This window comes from Glycine max, chromosome 7 (genome assembly GCF_000004515.6).
Source record: "Glycine max cultivar Williams 82 chromosome 7, Glycine_max_v4.0, whole genome shotgun sequence".
Taxonomy (NCBI): Eukaryota; Viridiplantae; Streptophyta; class Magnoliopsida; order Fabales; family Fabaceae; genus Glycine; species Glycine max.
The window spans coordinates 18,345,813-18,371,249 of NC_038243.2; the positions used below are offsets into that span (position 1 = coordinate 18,345,813).

The 25,437-nt window shown below is 32.1% G+C and overlaps 4 protein-coding genes across 6 annotated transcripts; all 4 read left to right on the top strand.

The window, feature by feature from the left end:
- The first annotated feature begins 270 nt into the window (after positions 1–270).
- LOC100785873 (protein trichome birefringence-like 3) lies at positions 271–3,171 on the top strand. 2 transcript variants are annotated; one of them, XM_003529115.5, is made up of 6 exons: positions 271–740; positions 868–1,117; positions 1,244–1,415; positions 1,762–1,958; positions 2,115–2,273; positions 2,686–3,171. In XM_003529115.5, the coding sequence occupies exons 1-6, from the start codon at positions 560–562 to the stop codon at positions 3,014–3,016; spliced, it is 1,290 nt and encodes a 429-aa protein (XP_003529163.1). In that variant the 5' UTR covers positions 271–559; the 3' UTR covers positions 3,017–3,171. The 2 variants fall into 2 exon arrangements, with proteins under 2 accessions (XP_003529163.1, XP_006583661.1); XM_006583598.4 differs by having other exon boundaries at positions 333–740; positions 865–1,117.
- Positions 3,172–4,779: 1,608 nt separating this feature from the next.
- Positions 4,780–7,765, top strand: LOC100786388 (uncharacterized). The gene is made up of 5 exons (XM_026129248.2): positions 4,780–4,938; positions 5,115–5,214; positions 7,141–7,202; positions 7,289–7,347; positions 7,438–7,765. Exons 2-5 carry the CDS (start codon positions 5,135–5,137, stop codon positions 7,453–7,455), a joined length of 219 nt encoding a protein of 72 aa, XP_025985033.1. The 5' UTR covers positions 4,780–4,938; positions 5,115–5,134; the 3' UTR covers positions 7,456–7,765.
- Positions 7,766–11,154: 3,389 nt separating this feature from the next.
- On the top strand, positions 11,155–14,729 carry LOC100786916 (protein SCO1 homolog 1, mitochondrial). 2 transcript variants are annotated; one of them, XR_415172.4, is made up of 8 exons: positions 11,155–11,361; positions 11,531–11,749; positions 11,850–11,940; positions 12,755–12,967; positions 13,316–13,405; positions 13,563–13,695; positions 13,818–13,872; positions 14,331–14,553. XR_415172.4 is itself a non-coding variant. In XM_003529117.5 (7 exons), the coding sequence occupies exons 1-7, from the start codon at positions 11,218–11,220 to the stop codon at positions 14,437–14,439; spliced, it is 999 nt and encodes a 332-aa protein (XP_003529165.1). In that variant the 5' UTR covers positions 11,155–11,217; the 3' UTR covers positions 14,440–14,729. The 2 variants fall into 2 exon arrangements, 1 of the variants encoding a protein (XP_003529165.1); XM_003529117.5 differs by lacking the exon at positions 13,818–13,872 and having other exon boundaries at positions 14,331–14,729.
- A 1,824-nt stretch (positions 14,730–16,553) lies between these two features.
- On the top strand, positions 16,554–21,996 carry LOC100787459 (chlorophyll synthase, chloroplastic-like). Its single transcript, NM_001252704.2, is given in 15 exon segments — positions 16,554–16,704; positions 16,931–16,975; positions 17,089–17,177; positions 18,470–18,557; positions 18,759–18,844; positions 18,951–19,037; positions 19,124–19,189; positions 19,265–19,348; positions 19,448–19,509; positions 20,238–20,313; positions 20,409–20,471; positions 20,601–20,682; positions 21,162–21,238; positions 21,366–21,413; positions 21,545–21,996. Coding segments are annotated over 15 exon segments (1,134 nt in total). The 5' UTR covers positions 16,554–16,586; the 3' UTR covers positions 21,608–21,996.
- The last annotated feature ends 3,441 nt before the right edge of the window (positions 21,997–25,437 follow it).

The following is a 25,437-nucleotide window of genomic DNA, read 5'->3' on the forward strand; positions in this document are numbered from 1 at the left end:
ACTAGTAAGGGATTCATCAACTCCTATACAATAGATCTATGTGTGAGGCATACACAATGCTTATTCCGTACATCAAAAAGTAGTGCCCAAAAAATGGAGTAAGACACAATTTAGTAAAATAATCATTTGGGACCAGCATCTACTTGATGGTGTAAACAGAACTACTGATTATTGAATATTCAAGGAGTCATAAGAGTGAGAGACAAAAACTTGACAAGAATAGTATATTTCCCACCAAATGAATATTCTACAGGGTCTACTTGATGATGCAGAAACTAGAAAACATGATGTATGGCTAAATGCATAGCTTCCTCTACCTGGCCAAATTGTATGAGGTGCCAAAGATGTTAGCCTTTCAACCCATTCCTTAACCTCCAGTATCTTTTTAGCATTTTTTAGTCATGCCAAAGTATACTATGCTTTAACTTCACTCCTACTCAAAAAATGCATAAAACCTCCCCCTCTAAACCCTTTGTACAATGTCATCATCATTCTGTTGTGTTGAGCACCACTTCATTAACTCTTTCTTCTCACCGTTAAGCTCCATTACTCATCCCCCATGATCCCTTCAGGAATAATGAAGTATCCCAGAGGAAAGCTTCCTCTTCCCATCATTGTCATCACAACATGTGTTCTTGTTTTTGTGGCTATCTTGTATGTAGAGAGGCTCAGTTTCCTCTCTTCCAAGTCCATTTTCAAGTTCAAACCATGTCCTAGAAAAACCACCAAAACAAAGTCTAGTAAGTCTGCTTTACATAAACCACAACATCTATCTCACCTTATCTCATATTATATTCCTTTTTATGTTTTTTGTTTATCAATTTGATTCTAATGCAATGATATCTCATATTATGATTGTCCTAGTAGGTGACAAAAAAGCAGATGAGGAGGTTGTGGTTGTGAATGCATCAACATGGATTGATGACAGGTTTGATTTTGACCCTGAGGAGTGCAATGTTGCAAATGGGAAATGGGTGTTTAACCATTCAATAAAGCCTCTCTACTCTGACATAAGCTGTCCATACATAGATAGACAATTTTCTTGTGTCAAGAATGGGAGGAATGATTCTGACTATCGCCATTGGGAGTGGCAGCCAGAAGATTGCACCTTGCCACGGTAAGTTCCACACTCCAACATGTCAATTGTAATTGAAGAATTTGTTTTAAGTATGTATACTTTTTGGTCATAGATATGTATGTTTAGTTTATAAAACCTACATTCTAAAATAACTATTTTTTGCAGTTTCAACCCAGAGCTAGCCCTCAGAAAGCTTCAAGGGAAAAGGCTGCTATTTGTGGGGGATTCACTGCAAAGAAACCAATGGGAATCTTTTGTCTGCTTGGTAGAATGGGTCATACCTCATAAGCATAAATCTATGCAACTAGGAAGAGTTCATTCAGTCTTCACAGCCAAGGTATTGATACATGCGTTGAATATATTATGGTCAAAGATGTTGACTCAACTCAATCAGCTCTTAAAAACAATACTTAGATGCAGTTTTCGGTGTTGTTTTTCAATTAAAATTAGAATTTTACCTCGGTGATCTGATTAGAAAACAATAACAAAAGCACATGAAATTGCATAAGTTTTTTCCTTAACTTAATCATAGGCTCTACCGGCTCTTAATTATGTAATTGATACTAACACAATAAAAGCTATTACTAGAAGGAATTCTTTCAAATAACCGCACTAACTCTTACACATCATGCTTCTTTTTTGGAAAACTCAAGCTCATTATTTTTGTATCTGTGCTTTCGTAGGCTTACAATGCAACTATAGAATTCTATTGGGCACCATATCTTGTGGAGTCCAACAGTGACATTGACATCATAGATATAAAGAAAAGGATAATAAAAGTGGATGCCATAGCTGAAAGAGCCAAAGATTGGACGGGCGTGGACATCCTTGTTTTCAACACCTACGTATGGTGGATGAGTGGTATTAGGATCAAAACAATGTAAGCTTTCTTGGATACTCACTACTAAATCAGCAGCATAATATGTGTGTCATTCTTCTTCTGTTGTTCATGACAAGCATTCAACAGTCTCTTGCAGCATTTTATCTTTAGCCAAAAGCAAGATAACATGCCTAACCTCTAGTTTACAAATTTCAGATGGGGTTCATTTGCTAATGGACAAGAAGGGTATGAAGAGTTTGACACCCCAGTTGCTTACAAGTTAGCTTTGAAAACGTGGGCCAACTGGATTGACTCAACCATCAATCCAAACAAAACACGGGTCTTTTTCACCACTATGTCACCAACACATACAAGGTCTCTCTATCTTAAGGAAACCTTAATGAAGTTAAACTTTTTATAGCAACAACTTAAGCTATAAGTTAAATGTGTGTTTGGATTCACGTTGAATCATCTAAAATCACGTTGAAATTACCATCTAACTTGATTTTAGGTGAAAATATTCATATGCTTAGTTCCACATAAATGAATTGATTCTAAATCTAAAAAATAGATTTTAAGTTGAAGCAATTTAGGTAACTTATGCATTGGATAAAAAAATTTATACTAAAGTTTACTATTAACTTACTATTAGAACAAAAATCCAAACATAAATTAGATGACTTCAAAATCAATTTTTCATGATAAGTCAAGTGTTGTTCTTTGCTTCATTTATGTCTCTAAGTAAAATGTCTCAAGATTGTAACAAGTCAAATGTGTTGCTTCTCAGAAGCCAAGACTGGGGCAACATGGAAGGTGTGAAGTGCTTCAATGAGACAAAGCCAGTGAGGAAAAAGAAGCACTGGGGCACTGGTTCTGACAAGAGAATAATGAGTGTGGTGGCAAAAGTGACGAAGAAAATGAAAGTTCCAGTGACATTCATCAACATAACACAGATATCAGAGTACAGAATTGATGGACATTGTTCAGTTTACACTGAAACCGGAGGGAAATTGTTGACTGAAGAGGAAAGGGCTAATCCACAAAATGCAGATTGCATACACTGGTGTTTGCCTGGAGTTCCTGATACGTGGAATCAAATACTTTTGGCTATGTTGTAACAAACAAATATATATCTTGCACAAAGATCCATGCCCCTTTTTTTTCTTAACTCTTGTGACATGAACATGTCAACTATTTGGTTTTGTGTACATTCAAGTTGAAATGCCATTTGTGTGATATAAACATACGTGCATCATGAATAGAGTTGACAATAGAATACGTTGTGAAACCAAAAAGGGTCACATTGTCACCATGTTACATTTATACATACATAGTCATCTGACATCTACACAGCCAACCTCTGTTGTCACTGTGAATGCAAGTGAAAGGAAGATCCTGAAATTCCATAGCTTATGACCTATTGTCACAAGTTGTCCCCGTCACTAAATTTATTTAAAATAAGAAAAAATGCAAAACTATATTTTTTGTGTAAAAATCAAAAGAGTTTTTCAATGTGATCTTTGGAAATGAGTTTGGATTTAGGGCATGGTTAAGAAAGATGGAAACTGAATAAATCCCATGACAACATTGATATATCCATAAAATGATTATTTTATAGTAATTAAATGTACAAATATTAATAACTTTAAAAAATTGTTTTAACCCAAAATGAAATAAGAAATTCAATTAAACTAGAGAAGAATAAAGATTTGTAAATTTAATTTTAGTTTGATAGGAAAATTCTCTACTCCACTTACAAACACTTATGTTATGCTTAGTTTAGAGTATAAAAATAGATATGATGAAAATAAAAGAATTTTTTTAAAATTAAAATAAAATATAAAAAGTGTGAATCTCATATATATTCACAAAATTTCTCTTCTATTTTTTTTTCTTCTCCTAAATCAAAGACAGACTTAGGATGATTTTGATTACATAACTATGTGTTTAAACATTTTTTTCAACCACTTTACTCTAAATCGCTTTTACTCTTTATGCTCGGAGAGTTGTGGATCATAATAAACGAGAAGTTACTCCCCCAGTCAATTATAAATGGTTGTGGGTGGTTTGACCGAGTTACTAATATTCGCTAGACGCACGTACCACCTGTATCTTTTATTAATCATTTTAATAAATTACAAAAAAAATATTTAAAGTTAATAATTAACTATTGTAAAATATATAAAATTATTTATCTTGTAAATTTAACTTCGTCTAAATTAAAGCAGATTACTGGTAAAATATTTAGCACATTCATTCTAATATAGTAATATATATTTTAAGAGGAGTGATAAAAACATGTTATCTTTAATTGGTTAGAATGTATTAAAAATTACAATAAATAAATAAAAATTGTGTTTAAAAGAGTGTGTCAAAAAAATATATTCCTAGTATTAGAAATTATTATTTTATCCAATTAGTTAAAAACTAAAAACAAATTAAATTCCTAAAAATATATATTAAATTTGTATAGAGAATAAGAACAAGGTTAAGCTAGTTCTTAGGTCTCTATTTGTTGTTTTTAAATAGGTATTTGGACTATTTTTATTTCCAATTACATTCTTAAACTTCTATTTAGTTTTTAATTGGATCCTTTTGTTTAACTGTTGATTATGAAAAATTAATTGTCTAGGTCAATTGAGTGAGTCCAAAGCAAAGTTGTTATTGAATGTAACGGAATAGGCTTGTGAAGAAATAAAAATAAAAATAAAAATACCAATACAAACCTAAATAGAAGGTGACAATATTAATTTTTGAGTCATTACTCAATTCCGTGTAGTTATTTATTGTAACTACAGTAAAAATTAATTAAAAAATTAAATATTAAAAATAAAGACTAAATTAAAAAATTAAAATAATTCATGCACTCATAAAAATTTATCCTAAAAATCATCCAAATATTTTAGCGTTTCAATATAATGTCAAGAAGTGTAAGCACCAATATAAACGAAACTCAACGCTCAGTTTATGCCCTTTCGCCGCCTTATTCTGATTCCAGAAACATCTTCAATCAATCTCCCCTCGTCTCCTCTCAATCAAGGTTTGCGATTAATTACCCTTTTCAATTCTCAGCTTCGGATTTCTGTTTTTCTTCTCCAGTTTCTTCGCTTTCTAGAAAAGAAAACTTAGGGATTGTTGATAGCTACCTGAAAAGTTTTAATTTTCGGGCGATTTTGCGTTTTTTTATTTTCTGGGTAACGTTGGAATCGCTTGCAGTTTGAAGCTGAGAAATAATCATGGCCGGTGGTGCGAATTTCGTGCAGAGGGTTCTCTCTTACGTGGTGAATGAAGTGGTTGTCAATGGTCTTGCCAACAGGTACGTACGTGATGCAACAACTTTTTAATTTTATATTTTTTAATTTTTATAATTTTGTTTTTGATCTATGCGTTTGATTGTTGAGGTTGTATGCTTCCTTCTCTGGCTGTCGGAAATTTCTGTTCTGGGGATTTTTCAGTTTTTTTTAAGTGTCTCCTGGACAACATGGTTGCACTGTAAGTTTAAGGTGTTTGAAAGGTTTGCTGCATGGGCACATATATTCCTATGATAATTGGTAATATGCGTTTTGTTGTATTAGTTTTTCCTGTGCTGATATTTAGAAATTTTAGCTAGATTTTAATGTGGATTGTACATGAATCATATGGTTGCGTTGTGTTTTTTAAGGCAAAACTTAGTGATCTCTACGGCTTGAGAGCAATTAGTTTCTGATGGGGTGGAGAATATCCTTGGTGGAAAAAAAAATGGTTGTGTTGATTGGAGCAAACATATTTGTTAAGATTTTTTTTATTGCCGACACTCTGATTTTGGATTGACGGACTCAAACAAGAGGAGTAAGAGAGACATGGAAAATTTGGAAACCTTGAATCAACCATATTTGTGCCTGTGCTTGAAAACTCCCCATAGGATGACCCAGCTATAATATTGCATTGATTAGTAGAATTAACTTCAATTTCTATGTTTTGGAAGTATTCATTAATTACAGAAAAGCTTGACATCAGGTTTGTCAATCGTGTGCTATTATAGCATCTTAACGTTGCAGCCTGTTAATGCTACAGGTTGTAAGCATTGCGTATTTTTTTATGTCGTGCCCACTGCTGCAGCCAATAGTATGATTTATGCCCAGGGGTACAACCCATCTTTGCCCTCATTTTCCATGCTTTCCAACCCAATTTTTCCCGTGATTTTCCCTCCCTTTTTTTTTGCATCTGATGGGCTTTATTAATTTTATAGTTGTGTTCTTGTTCAAGATGACTTGCTTCTTTGTTAAATGTTTATGCTGAGTGTTGTTTCCTGTGAAGGCATTTGAGTACAGTTATATATGCATGCCATCAATCCATTCAAGATTGCATCTTTCTAGTTTCTAGGGACTGTTTGATTCTTTTTTGTTTTCTTGTTTTTAAGAATTATTTCAAGGAAATATTTTATAGAGTATAAATATTCCTAAATTTGTTTGATACTTTTTCTGAAAACAAGTTTTGAATGATCAAGGACACGCATCGTCTTCTGAAATGTTTTCCCATTCTACCTATCTATTTCTCTTCAGACATATTCTCCTGGACAATCTCCTCATGGGAGTCTATGTTATTTGAGGCAAAGATTGTAATCCAACTCAAACTGTAAATCTCCTACTGTATGACACGGAATGCTTTTTTCTTTCCACTGCACAACTTTATGTTAATGCAGAACACCCTGTCCTATTGAAAGGCATTGATCCCCCTCTTTAGTACATTGGTGTTGTTCGGAGTTTGTCTGAAGGCTAAGGCTTAGGCTTCATGAAGGTTGGAAACCTTTGTTTTGTTGGCAGCTGTGGGGAACCAGTGATGCATGCAGAGGAAAATGTACTGGTTGGGTGGGTTTAGGTGGGAGTAGAGAAACAAAAACAACTAAAATGTGCTCCCTATTTTTTTAGTCTAAAAGTAATTATGGAGGACAAGTTTTCAAAATAATCAGATAAAAAATATGTGCAGCCAAAAAGATGTTTTTTCATTTTTTGGTTTTTAAAGGTTTTTTTAAGAGAATAATAATCAAGCAGGTCCCTAGTCTCCAATCCATGATATGCTTCAATTATTGCCTTGTGAATTCCAAATCAAGTACACATTTTTAGAATGCTGGTCTATTCAATGTCCAAGGCGTTCCAGCTTTTGAATTATCCATTTTAATTTACACAAAATTCTTTTACCCTTTTAGTTCTTGTTTTTTTGTTTACTGACATTATTATGTTAATGTTTCATTGTGATTTCACAGCCCTGCATTTCAGAGGTTTGCAGTGAGGACATCAAAAAGAATTGGAGATATTTCTAACAAAGGTAATAGGAGCAAAATGATTGTCTTTTGATGTTTTATTGACCATGTGAATAGATCAGTTTCACACTTGTGTTATATATTCCGGCAGCTGTTCAGAAGAGGCAGGAGCTAGCTGAGCAGATCAAGGACATCTCAAAAAATATGGAGGTTGTATGCTGACAAAACTAATATTTAAATCAGCTGTTGACAATGTGATTATCATCATTTAACTTTTCCTTCTTCTTTTGTTGCTTCCAGTCATTCAAGAACCAGTAATTTTGGTATTCTTGCTACATTGCTGAAGTTAATGGAGTCCTGATTTTCTTTAGCCAAAGATGTTGCTGGTGACAAGGCTGGGTGTTTGTAAATTTCTTTTGTTGTAATATATTTTGGTTCTTAACTCGTGATCTCAAAAGTTGGGATGCAAGGGTTTTTCAGTTTGCTTGGTGAACTGAAAACAGGATTAGGAGGATATTATTGCTAGTTTACGATACTATCACTTTGCCACCAATATTAGTTTGCCTTATTATTTGAAACTATAGAGGACGGATTATTACGGAATAAAAATGATACCTTTTACATTCAATTTGTTCTTCTAGGGAATTATATGTGAATTCAGGGCACAAATAGGCCTCTTGCCAAATCATTTGTAAGCGACTTCTTTCACCAGCATGTTGTCTAGAATTGTTACCTTGTTTTTGCATACGTTTCTCATTTAATTTCTCAATAATTTATGTTGGGGTTGAATGTCATTAACTCATTTTTAAATTTCCATTCAAGCTTACTGTCGAAATATGAATCATATGGATCCATTTGAGTTAAAATATTCACACAAAAAGAAAATAATAAGAGTCATACAAATTTAATATTTTTTTTGTAAAGATACAACTAAGATGATAAAGGCACAATTGTGTGAAATGTTTTAAGTGGTGAAATTTTTTGTATAAAGATATTTCCATATGGATCCATTTTGCTTAACTAGTTCCTCTTATTATTTTGTGTGTTAAAATTTTGAGTGGTGAAAAGTGTTGGATAGGCCACTTCTCTTTTACGAACTAACAATTGGCTGAAATGGCCAGGCTATACTTTTTTTTTTCTTTTTTGAGAAACAAGCTTATGTAAATTTCAATAATAACCAAAGAAGCAATATAAAGAGGAATACGCTGAAAAAGTTGGAGACTAGGAAAAGGTGTTACCGGGACATGAGTCACACCATTAGTTTGTCTCCTTATATAACTAATATAAAAGGTTTGATTGATTAACAATAAGGGCTTACACTTATTTAAAATGTTACCTAGCTCAGAAACATCTTTAACAATGCCATTTATTTTATTCATGACAACCTTAGAGTCAAATTTAATTTGCAATAAGAACTATAAGGTTGGTTGGTAAGAAGTAAGAGAAGAAGAAAAAAGATTCTGCTTCTTGTAGCCCCATTGAACTTGTAGCCTGAATAATGATAGAGCATTTTTAATTTATTATTTTTGTATTTTTTTTAGTTTATTTGAACCTTTCTTTGACTCTTAGTTTTTCATCTTAATTCAGTATTTCTTTTAGATAAATAATTGAACTTAATTGATGATCATTGTTTACTTTCAGACTTGTACTTACTTGATATATCTGTCTTGTGTAGGACCTATAGGATGTTACAGAACTCCAAATAGAGCATATGAGTAATCCCTAAAAAGTTAATGAAAAGAGCTACAATTTTGTGAGAACCTTGCCGCTTTCAAGCTCATTTTAGGCTTGGAAGTTAAAGTCTCTGCACTTGGATTTTGTATTGTGAAGTTTGGGCCTTTGTATTTTGTAATTAGCTTAATTAGAGAGATTAGGTGGGTCTAATCAGGGCTTGTCCATTACTTCTAATTAGTTAGAGTATATATTAGTTTATTTAGTGTATTTTTAGCATAATTGTGAAATCCAATTTGGTCCAGTCAGACAAATCGGTCCAACTTAGACCCGGTGGTCTAACTGGGCCAATTCCACTATTGAATTGGTCACACAATTGGATGGTCATGCAATTAACTTGGCCGGTTAGGTCACCGGACCTTAGTTAAACTGGTCCAACATGACCAATTTTACAAAAAAAAAAAAATGGACTATGTCATTTTGATGCCTTTATTATTATTATTATCAATTATTATTTTGAATTTTGAAGTATGGATTAATTTTTTTACTCAAATAATGTTAGTTATATATTTATATATAATAAATACATATATAATTTTAAATTTTTAATATATATCAGGTCAAACTGGGTCAATTACTGGTTGGACCATTGGCCCACTATCTTGATCGGATCAAGTTTCACAATTATGATTTTTAGAGTTAGTTAGTTAGTGAGAGTCACTTTCTATAATAAACACTTTTTAGAAACTTCTAGTACAAGTTTTAGATAAAACTCTTCTTTCACTTGTTCTTTATATTTCTTCATCTCTTCAACTTTATTCTTCTTCTTTCTTTTTCAATTCTCGTTGTTCTTCCATTTGTGATGATCGTTGAAGACTAAACAACTAATCATTTCAATGATTCACTTCAAGCAATGATGAATTTGAGTTTTGGTTAGCAATTTCGAATTCTGTTGTAAATGTTCATCATCTTCTCCAATTCTATTTTCGTATTTATGATTATGAATATGTTTAGGATTGGAAATGAATTGGGTAATTAATTAATTTCTTAATTTGAATCCTAATTACAGATTAATTGAATGATACTTCAATTTGATTTGTGATCTCAATTTAATTAGGGATTAGTTCAATTGAATTACCTCTAATTAGATTGACTGGACCTTCATAATAAAATCATCATCTCTAGAAAACTATGATAATTCAAATTGCTTGAATTTGGTGAATTTGATTGATGTTCCTTAAATCTATTTCATAATCCTGTTAATTTTGTAATTTTGTTTCTCAATTTTAATTGCCTACAAACTGCTCGATGAAATCCCTTGCTCGGATTTATAAGTGAATTGAAGTTCGAACCATATTGAGTTGTGTCTCTAAATCAACCTACCTTATTTCTATATTATAAAATTATTGGAATCCTAATTTGTTTTGAAACGATTCAACATCATTATCAAATAACAAAAAGTAAACTCAAGGTTTCACCTTCTTAGACGTCAAAACAAGGGTTCCTCCACTTAGACCTAGCAACCATTACATTTCCTTACCTCTATCTGATGCACACCCAAAAATCAATACAATTCAATTCTTTGAAGAAAGAGACATCAACATTACATTCCATAGTACCTAGAGGTGGTGGTGTCCAACGATGTTGGTCATTGAAAGGAGTATGATTTTGAAAAGAGACATTATCACTATTAGTCCTAAATCACTGCTGATGAAAAATGTCATGTTATATTTCCTAGTTTTTTTATCGTATTTCCTAAATTTTACAAATTTTTAATTTGTATTTCCTAAATTTTACAAATTTTAAAAATAAAAAATGTAGAATTTTAAGATTCATTGGGTGATTACACGAAGAAAGAGAGAGGAAGAATCTTATATTCAAATCTCTCTTTCTGATAAAATAATAACAATTAATATTTACCCATAAAAAATATAAAATTTATAATAAAAACATAAATTTTGATTCTTCATAAGGCCATCATATGGTTCAAACATTTTTTTGGTAATAACTTATATAAAAATATAATAAAATAAATTTATCTTGTAAATTAAAATTCACTTATTATTTAATTTTTATAAAACTATTTATTTTATTTTAAAAAAAACTCGGTATACATAAATTAATTTTGTTTACGATAATAAATAATTTAATTGATTTTCTTATATGAAAGTATTTTTCGAAAAACTTATTTAATGGACTCTGGTAATGAACCAATGAGTTTATGATATTTTAGTAAATTTTAATTGACAAAAAATATATTAAAAAAAGTGTGATTTGACGAAAAAATTTGTTTTTTTTTTTAAAAAAAAAACATTATTAAATGCAACTTGAGGAAACATTCTCCAACTACTAAACCCTGGTCCTTTGTCTGCGATGGTTTAAGGTTAAGGTTTTCACATAATTCCTCTAATGGCGTACATCGTATCCAGCAAGGTTAACCAATTTCGCTATTCCACGCGCCTTCTCTTCTCACACCTTCTTCGCCATGGCAGACCCTCCACGCTTTTACCACCCTTCTCTTCTCATCTTCAACCACTCCATCACCCTCACCAGGTTCACTTTCCTTTCTCTGTTATTCACCCCTAAAGAGAGCAACAAAAAAAAAAATTCAATTTTTACACATAAAGTCCATTGCTTTGATTCTATCTATCGTTCTTCTTCTCTCACCTCAATTGGGTCAGCTTCAATTCTCATTGGGTGTCACTTTCTGTTGATTTTCTAGGTTGGGAATCAAGGTTATGGAAATGGGTCGTTGGGGTTGTGCCCAAGGCTTCTATCTTCTTCTTCTTCTTCTGATGCTTCTGCTGCTAATGTTAGTGGAGAAAAACCAGCATTGGATTCAGATCAATCTGCAAAAGATGGTTCTGGCAAAGAGAGAGAGTCTGGGAGTGGAGGAGGACAGGATCAGAAAAGTGATGCTGGGAAATCTGTTCGTGGAGGGGTGTGTATCTAAAATTATTATTGTTAGCAATGTGGTTTTTCTTCCTTGAGCATTTTTTTTTTCAGTTGATGTGAATTTTATGTGATGGGGTTATTTGCAGCCTGTTTCTTGGTTGAGCTTTCTCTTGTTGGTTCTCACTGGAGCTGGACTAGTGTTCTACTACGACAGGGAAAAGAAACGACATATCGAAGGTAGATTACTATGGTGAGTTTAGTTTTTTTGTGGTTAGAAATGTGGTGGTGTCGTTGTTAATGGCATGTTTATTGTTTGCTTATATTATTGCTGGTAGTTTAGTTTGTGCATTTTGCAAGATGAATGTATATTTTTATGTAGTTAATTTCATAATAAATGCATATTTTAATATATAAATTGTATTAAATTAAAATTCTTAATAAATAAACATCTTTGAATATATAAATTGTATTTGGATTTACAACAAACAATTTAAATTGTGATATAAGATTATCTTTTATGAAAAAAATTTAAAATTTAAAATTTAATTTAGAAATAAGATATAAAAGAGTAGATCAAAAGGAATAGACAGTTAAGAAAGTCAAGTTTAAAGTTTGAGATGGTTGAGAGAATTCTTTTGGCTTGTTGCTGGAGTAGTACGTGAAATGTACATCTAAAGGAGAGAAGAGAATAGAAGTGAGAATGTCTAATTGAGAGTAGAGAGGGATAGAGTTTCATTATGCAAGTTATGTATTTTAATTTATAAATTTATAATAAAAAAGTAGATATGTATCTTTTTGAGTGGTTGTTAAAAAAATTGTGGCATGTTTCTTTGTGTATTTGTTAGAACATTATTAGCCAGGTCGAATCTAGTTTGAGGGTGAAGTTTGTGTACAGCAGTACAGGATATACAGTGCCACATATTTGGGTTTTATGGGTGGCATGAAAACAAATCAGATCAAATAGTCCTGTTTCCTGATGCATTTCAATTTGATTCTGAGGTACTGTGATGTTTTCTTCTTCCATCTATTGATTCAACTTTTATTGCTGCAGGGATACGTACTAATACGGAGGCTGTTAAGCAGGGACCTTCTGCAGGAAAAGCTGCAATTGGGGGTCCATTTTGCCTTATCAACCATCACGGAAAACATGTAACTGAAAAGGATTTCATGGGAAAGTGGACTTTGTTATATTTTGGCTTTACTCACTGCCCGGATATCTGTCCAGAGGAACTACAGAAGTTAGCAGCTGCTGTTGATAAAATAAGTAAGATTTTGTAGGTGATTTGTTGGTGTATGTCAAGCTAAGTTTCATACTATACAGAGCAAAATATGCTATTTTATTCTCATTATAGTGGCCATTGAACAATTAAAATACCAAGTGATGTCTGAAATAACGAAATTCATGAGATGTACAGGTCTGGAGTGTGGTTGATCTGTTGAGATTCAATGGGATAGCGATGCAAATGACATTGGAAGTGTTTGTTGTTCTTGGCAAAATGATTTAACCAATGGCTGTTAAGAAAGCACATTGCAGTTTTTGAATCTTCAAGTTTTGTTCTTGTGATAATGTACTAATGGTAATCATATCCATGTCTCTTTTGGTTCCTTGCAGAGGAGAAAGCTGGAATTGAAACTGTTCCGGTTTTTATCTCTGTTGATCCTGAGAGGGATACTGTTGAACAAGTCGGTGAATATGTCAAAGGTGCTTGGCATCATACTTCTTAAATTACTTTTATGGTCTATTGTGTTTGTTTCCTATTTGTTTTTCCTGGATGCGGAGGGGGAGGGGGGATACATAGATTGATTTATTATATCAGTTATTGAATTCTAAGGTCATTGTGTTAATTTATACTTTTCAGAATTTCATCCGAAGTTAATTGGATTAACTGGTAGCCCCGATGAGGTCAAGAATGTTGCTCGTGCATATCGCGTTTATTACATGAAGACAGCAGAGGAAGACTCAGATTATCTTGTTGATCACTCCATTGTTATGTATGTAATACTGTTTGTGCTTCAATAATACGGCATTCTGTTTTACCAATTGCTCTTGATGCTGTATGCTAGTAGTCTGTCTATGAATTTGGAATCTTGATGATTGGAAATGAAATTTGCAGATGATCTAATCTTTGAAATATTTCAATGGCAAGGATGAGAGTAGAAATAGTGGAGGTAATCTCCATAAAGTTGTGAATAACCTTTCTTTGAAATATACCCATCATGACTGACTGTTAACTTCACGTGCATGCCATGTACACATGTATATCCATCTTATTTAGAACTTAGAAGTCTATGATGGTCCTAGACATATTTCAATAACTTTTGACCATATTGAATTAATAGAAAAATTGAACATTTCTAATAAATTTCCATTTGTGTTTCAGTTATTAGTGTCATCATACCAGATATTGGATATTTTGGCTATTTGTTTAGCTATTAGCTTGCATAGCCAGATAGTTTCAGTGTCCTGATTTCCCCTATCTATTGACTCTCTGGTTATGCTTATGCATTTGCAGACATGTAATTGTATTTGTAAATGTAATTGCATCTGCAGGATAATATTGTTCTAATGAAGGATGTTTCTTGTTGCATGATGAATACTAATTTGATAATATGGTTATTCTTTCCAGATACTTGATGAGTCCTGAGATGGAATTCGTAAAGTTTTTTGGCAAGAACAATGATGTTGACTCACTTGCTGATGGTGTTATTAAAGAGGTAACGCAGCATAAGAAATAACCTGCACAACCAGGCTATTGATACCCTCATTTCTTTATCGTGGAAACGAAATTGTCAATGAATTTTGGCCTTGTGGTAGTAAACTACACCAGCATGTCTGGTTTTACAAAGCAACTTATTGGTGTCATTGTTTCAATGTTGTTGTTTAGCATTGTGCTTGAATTATTTTTTTTGGTGATATGTTATTGGTGTATTTTGAGATGCAACAACATTACAATTGTCATGTTCAACATGCCTTACATCAGAGGTGGCATCTATAATAAGAAATACCATGGTTTATATTGATGATATATTAAATTACGATCTTTCTACAGGGAAGAGCTTACAATTAAAATGAATCTGATTGGTTTCCTTTCTTTCATTGGTAGCAATACCCTTTTGAATGTTACACTCTCCATCGATCATTTGCATGAATTTATGTATGCTGGTTTAAATGTGGCTAGTTACAAATTTAGGACAACTTAAATTAGCTAAAGTTCGAATAACTAAAAAATGATAAAATAATTTGAAGTCACTGTTAAGCTACGCTCAGTGTATCCTATTGTGCCTTATTTTTCACGCTCATTTATAGCGTTTGATGGTTTTGCCTAGCTACCCCTAACGTGCATGATGATGTCAGCCCCAACACTCTTTTCACCCCCTGCGTTAAGGTTTCCTACTGCTTCTGTGATCCTTCCTTTTCACCTTGTCTGCTTTTAAACGAATTTTACTTTATGGTTGAATCTATCACATGCAAAGCATATTTGGTGAAGCATTTCATACTCGATATGAAAGTTTGTGTCTCATCACTTATACTTTTTGCACCAAATGCTTGGGTATAATATAACAGTCCCCTGGAATGTATTGACGTAAGCCTGTCAATTTTTTATTCACATTTCCTTCTATTTCTTTTTTCCCATGACATGATAGTTGAAATAATCCTAACTAGGTTGACACCTCAACAAACATGAGAGGCATACACCAATCTCACGATGAGACATAAAGCTCTACAAATACCATAAATACTTTATTAATTCTTTCAAATCAGTTTACTTAATTTTTTATTAAGTGTAATTTATGTTTCTCAATTTTTTAAATATCACAAATTTCTCAAAATCAGCTTAGGAAATAAGTATTTTCAGCAACTTAATGGTTGTTTTTTCTTGGAGTACTTAATGGTTGCTTTTATATATATATATATATATATATATATATATATATATAAACCGTCTCATTTTTTTATTATTCAAAAACCGTGTCTTTTTAAAAACAGATAATATATTATTGACCTAATTGCATCTTTACTCTCAACTTTTAAATTTTTGACGAATTTTATCAAAAAAAGAATTGAGAATAAAAAATACAACTGTGTTATGAATAGAAAGACAAAGGGTAAAATTCTTAAATTTTTTAAAAGATGAGATGAAATGCATTAAATTAATTTTTTGAAGTAACATATATAAAAAAACTAAGGGTAAAAGTATTATTAATTCACAGGTTTCTATGTAAGTACTTTTATGAGAAGAAAATAAGAAAAAAAAATCATGAGCTAAAATTAGTTATTCATTAGTTTTTCATTAATTAATTTTTAAGATGTCCTCTCATCTAACTATTTATCAAAACTCGTTTCAAGAATTTTTTTTAAAATTAAATAAAAATTAGGAATATTTTAGTAATTAAATGAAATATTATTATATTTTCATCCAATCACAAACTAATGATTTGCAGTTGATTAATGTAAGAATTTGTACATTCATAATTAAATATAGGATTTTTCAATTAGGGTATTGGTTGAGGAATTTTAAATAGAAAATTTTTATATTGAAATTTACTACATTCAAAATGTGTTGGAAATCATACCAGAGAGACATTAATGACAATTTTTTTAATGATAACTTGGTGCCTTTAAGAAATAAGAAGGTTAAATATATACTTGGATTCTTGAACTTAATTTGTAGATCCATTAGATTTAGAATGGACTTAATTAAGAAGGTTAAGTAAAAAACTAAATTTGGAGCGAGAATCGGGTCAAATAGAACCCGGTTTGAGTCAGCAGTAACTGACAATTGTCTTTGTTTATTCCAACTAGTTTATCACTACCACTTAAAGGATCGATAACCCGTGTCTTTTTCTGTGTATCCAAGGCATCTTCAAGCTCTGAATCTGCAATGGCTTCTCTACTCAACATGGTTTCGGTTCCACCAAGAATATCACCAACCTCACACACCAGAATCGCTTCGCTTCAAGCTCGACCCGTTTTGCCACCCTTTTCTGTCTCATTTTCCAGTAGGTGGCTCACACCACCTCTTTCTGGTTGCTCTTTCAGTCAACTCTTGTGTGTTCTGAATACCCTTTTGGCCCTTCTTTTATTTCCCCATCTTCAATGTGCTAACCAATCATGTTCTAATAGTTTCTTAGCGACCAAGATGGTCAAAGTTGCAGTTTTTATGCTTTTTTGATGTGGCTTGTTTCAGTGGATTTGAAATTCTTGGTGTTTTTATGGACATTGCAGGGAGGAGACTATCAATTAGAGCAACAGAAACTGATACCAATGAAGGTGTTTTGGTTTTTTTTTTTGGTTTGGTGGTGCTGCTCATTTCCCATTATTTTTGTGTTTCTCACAGAATTTTTTTTTTTTGCCCCAATTGGTGGGGTGTTTAATTTGAGCAGTTCAATCTCAGGCACCGGGTGCAGCGCCATCTAAAGATGGTTCAAGCTTCAATCAGCTTCTTGGTATCAAAGGAGCTGCCCAAGAAACAGTGAGTCTACCTCAACTGTTCTGCAATTGCAATTTTCTTTCCATTATCTGATGTAGATTTGTTGATTGCGTAACTACAGTCATAGAATCAGTCTAAATTCAGAGAATTGCAATCACTTGATTCCTTGGGCAGAAATTTTGCTTTTGCGTGCTTGTGTGTGTTTATAGCAGTTCATGGCTAGCCAAAAAGCCTTATATATAGTCCCCTAAGTGATTGGGTAACTACAGTCATAGAATCAATCTAAATAAAGAGAATTGCAACAATTTTATTACCAAGTGACAAGGTTTCAACTTGCAGTTGCGGTTATGATTTTGTTGCTCTATTTGATATTGTGAAAAATTGCAGGCAAATGTCATCTGAAACCTTTCCACGTGATTCCTTGGGCAGGAATTTTGCTTCACAAGTCAACTAAGAACCACTAAATTAATAAATTTGGTGTTGGTTTAAATTGGTTGATGAAAGTATTATGTGTCTGTTTTAATATGTCAAAACGTAATTACAAATAGTGCTTACTATTAGCAGAGTGTAGTACAAGGACAAAGTGGCATGAATTAGATCACATAGTGAACTTTAACTATTTGCTTTTTAGCTTACCTTAGAATAGCCTGGGTTGCTTCCATAAACTTTTTGGGTAATCTCAATCTGCAAAGGCTTAAAGTAGGTGAAGACAATAGGTTTTCATAATGGCATATTTAGCAATTGATAAACTACTTTATATTAAATAGGCACTTCCTTCCTTTGAAATCAAGGTTTGCAAATTTCTGTTAGACACATAACTAACTGGCTTTCCAAATGGCTATTCCGTTTAACCCGTGAAATATGTAAGATACGATTGAACTGATTGAAGGGTTGGGAAAAAAAAGTGCCATCATTTGCAACTAAAATGGTGAACCATGCATGATGCATCATTGGTAAACAAGCTGATATGAATCTAAATTCCTAAACTGATCTTGTAGGAAATTGTCTTTATATTGTTATTTGCAAACTCTTCCAAAAAATTTGCTGACTTCACTGGTGCACTGTATATTAATCTGAATATGTGTCTTTTACAATCCACCAATGCCCATTAATCTATTCTTATTTTCGTACACATTATTGAAAATTTATTTTAATATTTTGAGACATGGTAAGCTTGACTTTGGTTCTAAATTACTAACAATTACATTTGCAAGTTTATATAGCTTTGTAAAATTATGCAGTTACCAGATAACTGTAAATTAATGCAGTTATTAGATAACTTTTTTTTAAAAAAATATTGTGTTTCTTAATTGATTGGGTAATATATGGTGCAGAATAAATGGAAGATTCGTCTTCAACTCACAAAGCCTGTCACTTGGCCTCCGTTAGTTTGGGGTGTAGTTTGTGGTGCTGCTGCCTCGGGTACTAAATTCTATCAACTAGCATAATGTTAAAACTTGACATGCATTTTCACAAAAATGTTTGGTCCTTCATATTAATGTGATAATTGTTTACACATGTTCAAAGTTCTATATTTAATGCTCCATCCTTCATGGTATAGAATCTTATATTTTATTTGAGACAACTTCTTGAAGTCCTCAATCTACTATGATCTCCGGTCAGGAAATTTTCATTGGAATTTTGAGGATGTTGCTAAATCAATTGTGTGCATGATGATGTCCGGCCCATTCCTGACAGGATATACACAGGTAGTGTTTTTTTCTTATTTATATAAAGTTTTGCCAGCTGCTATTGGATGGGAATATCTCACTGACATAAGTATAACTTTGAATTATTGGGTTGTTAATTTTTTAGACTCTGAATGATTGGTATGACCGAGAAATTGACGCAATAAATGAACCTTATAGACCAATTCCTTCTGGGGCAATATCTGAGAATGAGGTATGTTGTAAACCTGAGACTGAGATGCCTTTTCCAGTTGCCATGTTTCATTTTTATTGTTTTACCTTTTGCTCAAAATCTTGCAGGTAATCACTCAAATATGGGTGTTGCTGCTTGGTGGTCTTTCTCTGGCTGGTATATTGGACATATGGGTGGGTACAATACACAATAGTCTCATGGTCGTTTTTTATCAGAAGCTTGATTGGTAAAAGTATTCTCCTTTACAGGCAGGGCATGATTTCCCTATAGTATTTTACCTTGCAGTGGGTGGAGCCCTACTGTCTTATATATATTCCGCGCCTCCTTTAAAGGTAGTTTTTTTTTTTTTTAAATGTCCTGATTTTTTCTTTATATTTTCTATTTCTCTTGCTTATTTTGATCATTTGACCAAGTTCTACATTTCTTTCTAGTTAAAACAAAATGGATGGATTGGAAACTTTGCCCTTGGAGCAAGTTACATTAGCTTGCCATGGTGTGGTATCTTCTACTTCGATAAACTCTAATTGCTATAGATTTAAACTGTTATCGTGGTTATGCACATGTTTTCAGTTAATCCTTTGGTTATTTGTATACTGAGATAAATGAGTTGCTGAGCAAGAATGGTTCTTAGCTTTTATATGCAATATGCATGGCCAATATCTTTTTTTTTACAAAATATTTTTGTATAATATAATTAAAATATTAAGTGGGTGGGCCATGGTGGCATACATTACTACATCTACTTTTCCCAGACACCAGCAAGTGGAAGCCAGCTGCACTACGCCGCCCTTTTTATACAACTAGAGAAATGTTAGCATACTTTTAATACACTATTATCGATTGAAATTTATTGGCAAAACACAATTTTGTAGCTCCTACATATTTAATGAGTTTCACTTATTATTTTTTAATTTTTAATAAATTTTAGTCAATAACAATGTGTTAGTAGCACTCCAACAACAATTAAGCCTTTCTCCACTTGGTAGGATGGGCGACATGGAGCTCTTTTTATAATATATTAAATATTATTGCTTTTGGATGGCATTTTACTTTTGGAATGTGGCAATTATTGCTATAAAAGCATAATTGGGTTAATCCTACATTTCATCAACAGAGAATTATGATTAAACTGATCCTTTTTTATTTACTAATAAGTGTTAAGTTCTATTTTCTGGACTTGCACTGTATCTCAGAAGATCTTGATTGGTTTCTTACTGACAGGTGGGCAGGTCAGGCTTTGTTTGGAACTCTTACACCAGATATAATTGTTCTCACACTCCTATACAGCATAGCTGGAGTATGTAATATTCTACATGGCACTTTGTTGGATATGAATATGATAATATGCCAAATAAGAATGGTTATTAATACTGTTGTTGTATCACATTGCAGTTGGGAATTGCTATTGTCAATGACTTCAAAAGTGTTGAAGGGGATAGGGCTCTAGGGCTTCAGGTCTACTCTATTGTCCTTTGCCTTTCAATAAGAGTACTCTGAACTCATTCATGTTTTAGAAATTCTAATCATGTACAGTCATTAAAGTAGCTTCTACTGACTTTTGTATTGGCTACCTTCTTTGAGTAGTCTCTTCCAGTTGCTTTTGGTTCTGAAACTGCAAAGTGGATATGTGTTGGCGCTATTGACATTACACAATTATCTGTAGCTGGTAAATTTTGATCCCTCAAATATATACAAATAATTACTCTATATACAAACAAAACAGTTAGAAACTTATCACCATATTTACTTAATCATTATCCTTGTCCTTGTTTATTACTTGTAGTTTTGATTTTTGCTTTTATCTTTTGTCTAAACCATATTTGTACTTGGTTATAACCAAGATGGCCATTTTTTATTTTGTCAGTCACAGTTTGTAAAGTTCTATCTAAACTTAGGTCTCAGAAAAACTCTAGCACTGGTTATCATAAATTGTTGGCATCAGCATGACTGGTGATTTCAAATTGACAAGTAAAAGCAATATTATAATCAACACCGAATTAATATTGGAAACCAGGTTTTTAGGATAGGTTACGAGGATTTTGTGCTTTTTTTTCATATGATTCATAATTCAGTATTTCTCATTATAAATCATTATTTTGTAACAAGAAATGCAAAATGGATTTAAATTGTAACATATGGTTGCAGGATATCTACTTGGGGCTGATAAACCGTTTTATGCGTTAGCTTTACTTGGCCTAATAATTCCACAAGTCTTTTTTCAGGTAAGTACAGAATTGCACACATGTTAAAATATTGTATACAATCATGTGACTGCTGCATACTCGCTAAACCGTTCTTTCTAAATTTATGTTAGCATCTCACTGGTTCTTATCATCTTGTGCCTTGCAGTTCAAGTATTTCCTCAAGGACCCTGTGAAATATGATGTTAAATATCAGGTACATATTGACCTTAAATTTAGCTTCTAAGCATAACAAAATGGAGAAGTGGCCAAATGAGCAATGCCCTATGACAATGACATCTTTTTAGAGTAAATTATTCTAAACTAATTGAACACTCGTGTTTGCAGGCTAGTGCACAGCCATTTTTGGTGCTTGGTTTGTTGGTTACTGCTCTAGCAACTAGCCACTGATCTTTGATGTGCAAAAGTTGCCAAAGGGGCATTAAATTCATAGAATAAAGATGAAGGGAGCCACCGGTTAGAAGGATAAGAGTGGCTTCTCTTAGGTACCTGCATTCAAGATTTGTGGCATAGCTTTTGTTGGCCACCCTACATTCAAGGAGGAGTATGACCTAGGCTTGTCCAGTATTGTGTTTTTTTTTTCCTTATCTTGTTATCCTCTTTTCCACTTGTTCAAGTTTTGATTATTTTAGGATGAGAAGGGGTTTCTTTTTAGGAAGCTTTAAAAGACAATAAATTGTACAAAGGGTAGACACATACATGTTATTGTTCCCTTGAATCTGGGACCCTTATGTTTGGCCCATCATTGATTTGAGATGAAAACGTGAAACTTTAGTTATTGTTCTCGACTCTTCATCCGTTCCACCACTCACGTTATTGAGTTCATTACAGAATTCATTTAACATGTATTTACACAACTTACAAACAACACAAAACTTGATTTTATTGCATGATGTCCATTCTTCCACATTGATCAAATTTATACACTACTAAAACATGCCTTGATTGTGTAATATGTATCCGGCCTTTCAATCTCATTAGTTTCTCTCTACCCTCCTTGTTCCTTATATTCTAAATTCAACTTCCTTAAGACCACTCTTAAAAGCTGCTTGATGGAACTCAAACGTTTAAAAATAAGAGAACATGTATTATAAGTAGTAAAAGAGTCTCCAGTGATAGTTTAACACTTCCTACAACACCATCATGATAAGCATGATCCATTTCTTGCCCTAAGATAAAGACTACCTAAGGTTCCTAAACCTAAATTAAATACCTACCCATTCCTACCAAACAGGAGCATCAAAACATATATTTTGTAGTACTAGTCTCCTACACATATTCACTACTACATCGAAACACATATTTGCTAAAGCAACAACATAACACTACTTGCTCAAACATGCTTTATTTATTCTTAAACTTAGACTCATCGATGTCTATGCCTTCTTCTTCAGCACGCTCTACACCAGACTTGTCCATGGTGCTGAGGCCTCCTTTGCGTCCCATTTCTTGGTACCCTTCTCTCCCCATCTGCTCCTTCCTCGTCTGCCCTCCTTTGGTTCCCATCTCATGATACCCCTCTGACCCTAGCTGCTGTTTCCTCGTCTGCCCTCCACGGTTCCTTCCTACAAATTCATTCACATCATAAAAACTCATTTTTTATAAAGTAAACACAAATACTTCAATGAAAAAAATTGACAATTAACATGTATGTTCTTGATAAAGGAATTTAGTTCAATTGGTTAAACAAGATAGGCGAGTGTTATTATAAACGTAAACCCCTTATCCCTTAATACCTGTATTCGCCTGTATCTGATTCCTACATATATACGAGTTATACGAAATATAATTTGTAAAACAACAGATAGATTTTAGTGATTTAGGAATATAAATGCACAAGTGTACTTGCAATCGCTACAAGTGCAATTAAATTGTGATGATATATAGCAGCAAGCTGCTCAAATACGTGACTAGAAAAGCTAATCAACATGCATTCCCTATTATTATATAACCATTGAATTTGAAATTTATGGTTTAAGAAAAGACATATTAAATAGTTAGATTGAAATGGAAACAGATCCAACAACTAGTTCATTTGTGCTTGCACAATTGGTGCGCATAAATTGGGTATTAACCTGTCAAACCGATTGTTAAGGAAATATGATTCAACAATCGTATAGTTTTAACGGGTAAAAAATAAATTAGACAATCAATTCATAGCGATTGGGCATAGAGCGAGAACTTAGGATTTCTCTTCTCCTCTCTCTCTTTTCAGTTTGATGTCTTTCTTTCTTTATTTTTTTAATTGTGCTCTTATGATTATGTGTGAGTAATCTACTTATTTTAGGATTGAGGCTAATGTCACTGAAGTATATAGAGATTGAATAATGATAATTCATCTTATTGAAAGATATACAATCCATGAATATTGTCTTCAGACTATACGGGACAACAGTTTGAAGATTCCATCATCAAATGACTATTTGACTATCTAATGGAAAATTTGAAGACTATTTTCATCTCAAGATCGTTGAACATTTTTCTATAATTGCATAAAACGAAATCAATAAAGTATCAGAGTCAAACTTTGGACACATAACAATCTCAAGTATTATGTTTGACATATAAAAGTAGACATGACAATATATATAATCTTGCAGATAATTAAAGTAAGTTTATTACATAAAAGAATGGAAAAATCTATCTGCTTTAAAAATAGTACAATGACAATGTTTAAAATAATTAAAAGCACGATAAATAGATCCAATTTTCATGATTGTGTAATTTTTTTCGCAATTATAATAATGTACTCAAATTACTTTTCTTTGCCACTTATTTCACGCAATGACTATAAATTCAATATGTTTGCAGAAAAACAAATAACAAATTCAATACATCTAACTATTAAATCATGTGATATTTTCTTGATGATTATGTCTATCTAATTTTAGATAAAAACAAAAATTTATTGGTATGCAATTTTATAATTGAAAATGTTACAAGTATACCAATAAATGCTACTAGCAATATTTTTAGACAATTATGAGTGAATTGAATTTAATTAATTAAGAGAAACCTACTAAATTTTATTATTTACGATAAAATCTTAGTAATAATAGAAAATTTTTAAAAGAGGATATTACTAGCAATTTTTTTCCATTTTAGTGCTAATTTGACAACTGATTGGCCAAAAGGGCAGTATTTTACAAACAAACTACTAAACTATGGCTCTTTTGAATCATTTTACCAAATTGAGGCAGTGAACACTAAAATTCTAATCTGACTAGAGTTTCCTGTTACATATCATTTTTTTTTCCTTAAAAAAACAAAGTTTATTTTAGGTTTAATTATCCATTTAATTTTTATAATTTCCAAACTTTTCCTTTTTAGTACCTATAATTAATAAGTGAATTTTTTAGTCCCTAAAATTTAATAAATAAATTTTTTTAATTCCTGGAATTTACATTTTAATTTCTAAAAGGTGTTTGAAATTCTTAATTCTGTTAGTTAAAGAATTCTAACGATAAATTTTTTTAAAATTAAAATATAAACTTTAAGATTAAAAAATTCATGACCATATACATTAAAATTAATAAATTTAAAAGCTTATAGCTAGATAGTTAAACCTTTATTTTATTAATGTTAGGTGGTGTTCATTTCAGACATTAAATTGTTAATAGTGATATAAAAAAATGTTATTAACATTGCAGTGTCTCACATGACATTAATAAATCAAAATTTAAAGAAAAAACTTAGGTAACACTAAAAGCTCTAATCAAAATGTCAAACGGTAGTTTTCCAGTGTTGTTTGTCTCCTTTTAGTAAAATAAAATATAATTTTTGAGTTTTATTTGGTTAAAATAAACAATAAATAAACACACCCCTTTCTTTTTAATTATTTGATTTTACTGTTGTTATAATTATAATTTTTCATTCACTTTCTATTCATTTTTATTTTTATCCAAATAAAATTGGGTGTTCATAATACATATATTTGTAAGTTTGGATAGACCAACTTATGTGTGAAGGCGTATTCCTAAAAATTGGAGTTGAGTGTTTTATATACGACTATTTTCGTTCCCTTGTCAAGAAAATAAAACCGATAGATATTAATAAATCAAAATTCATTTTTTTTTTAAAAAAAAACTTACGTGATACTGAAAACTATAATCAAACTAACAAATTTTTTGCAATAACTCTCTCAATTTAATAAAATGTGTCAAAAGAGTCTAGCTCCGAAACAGCAAGAATTTTCTGAAGTTGAAAAACAAAGCTAACAA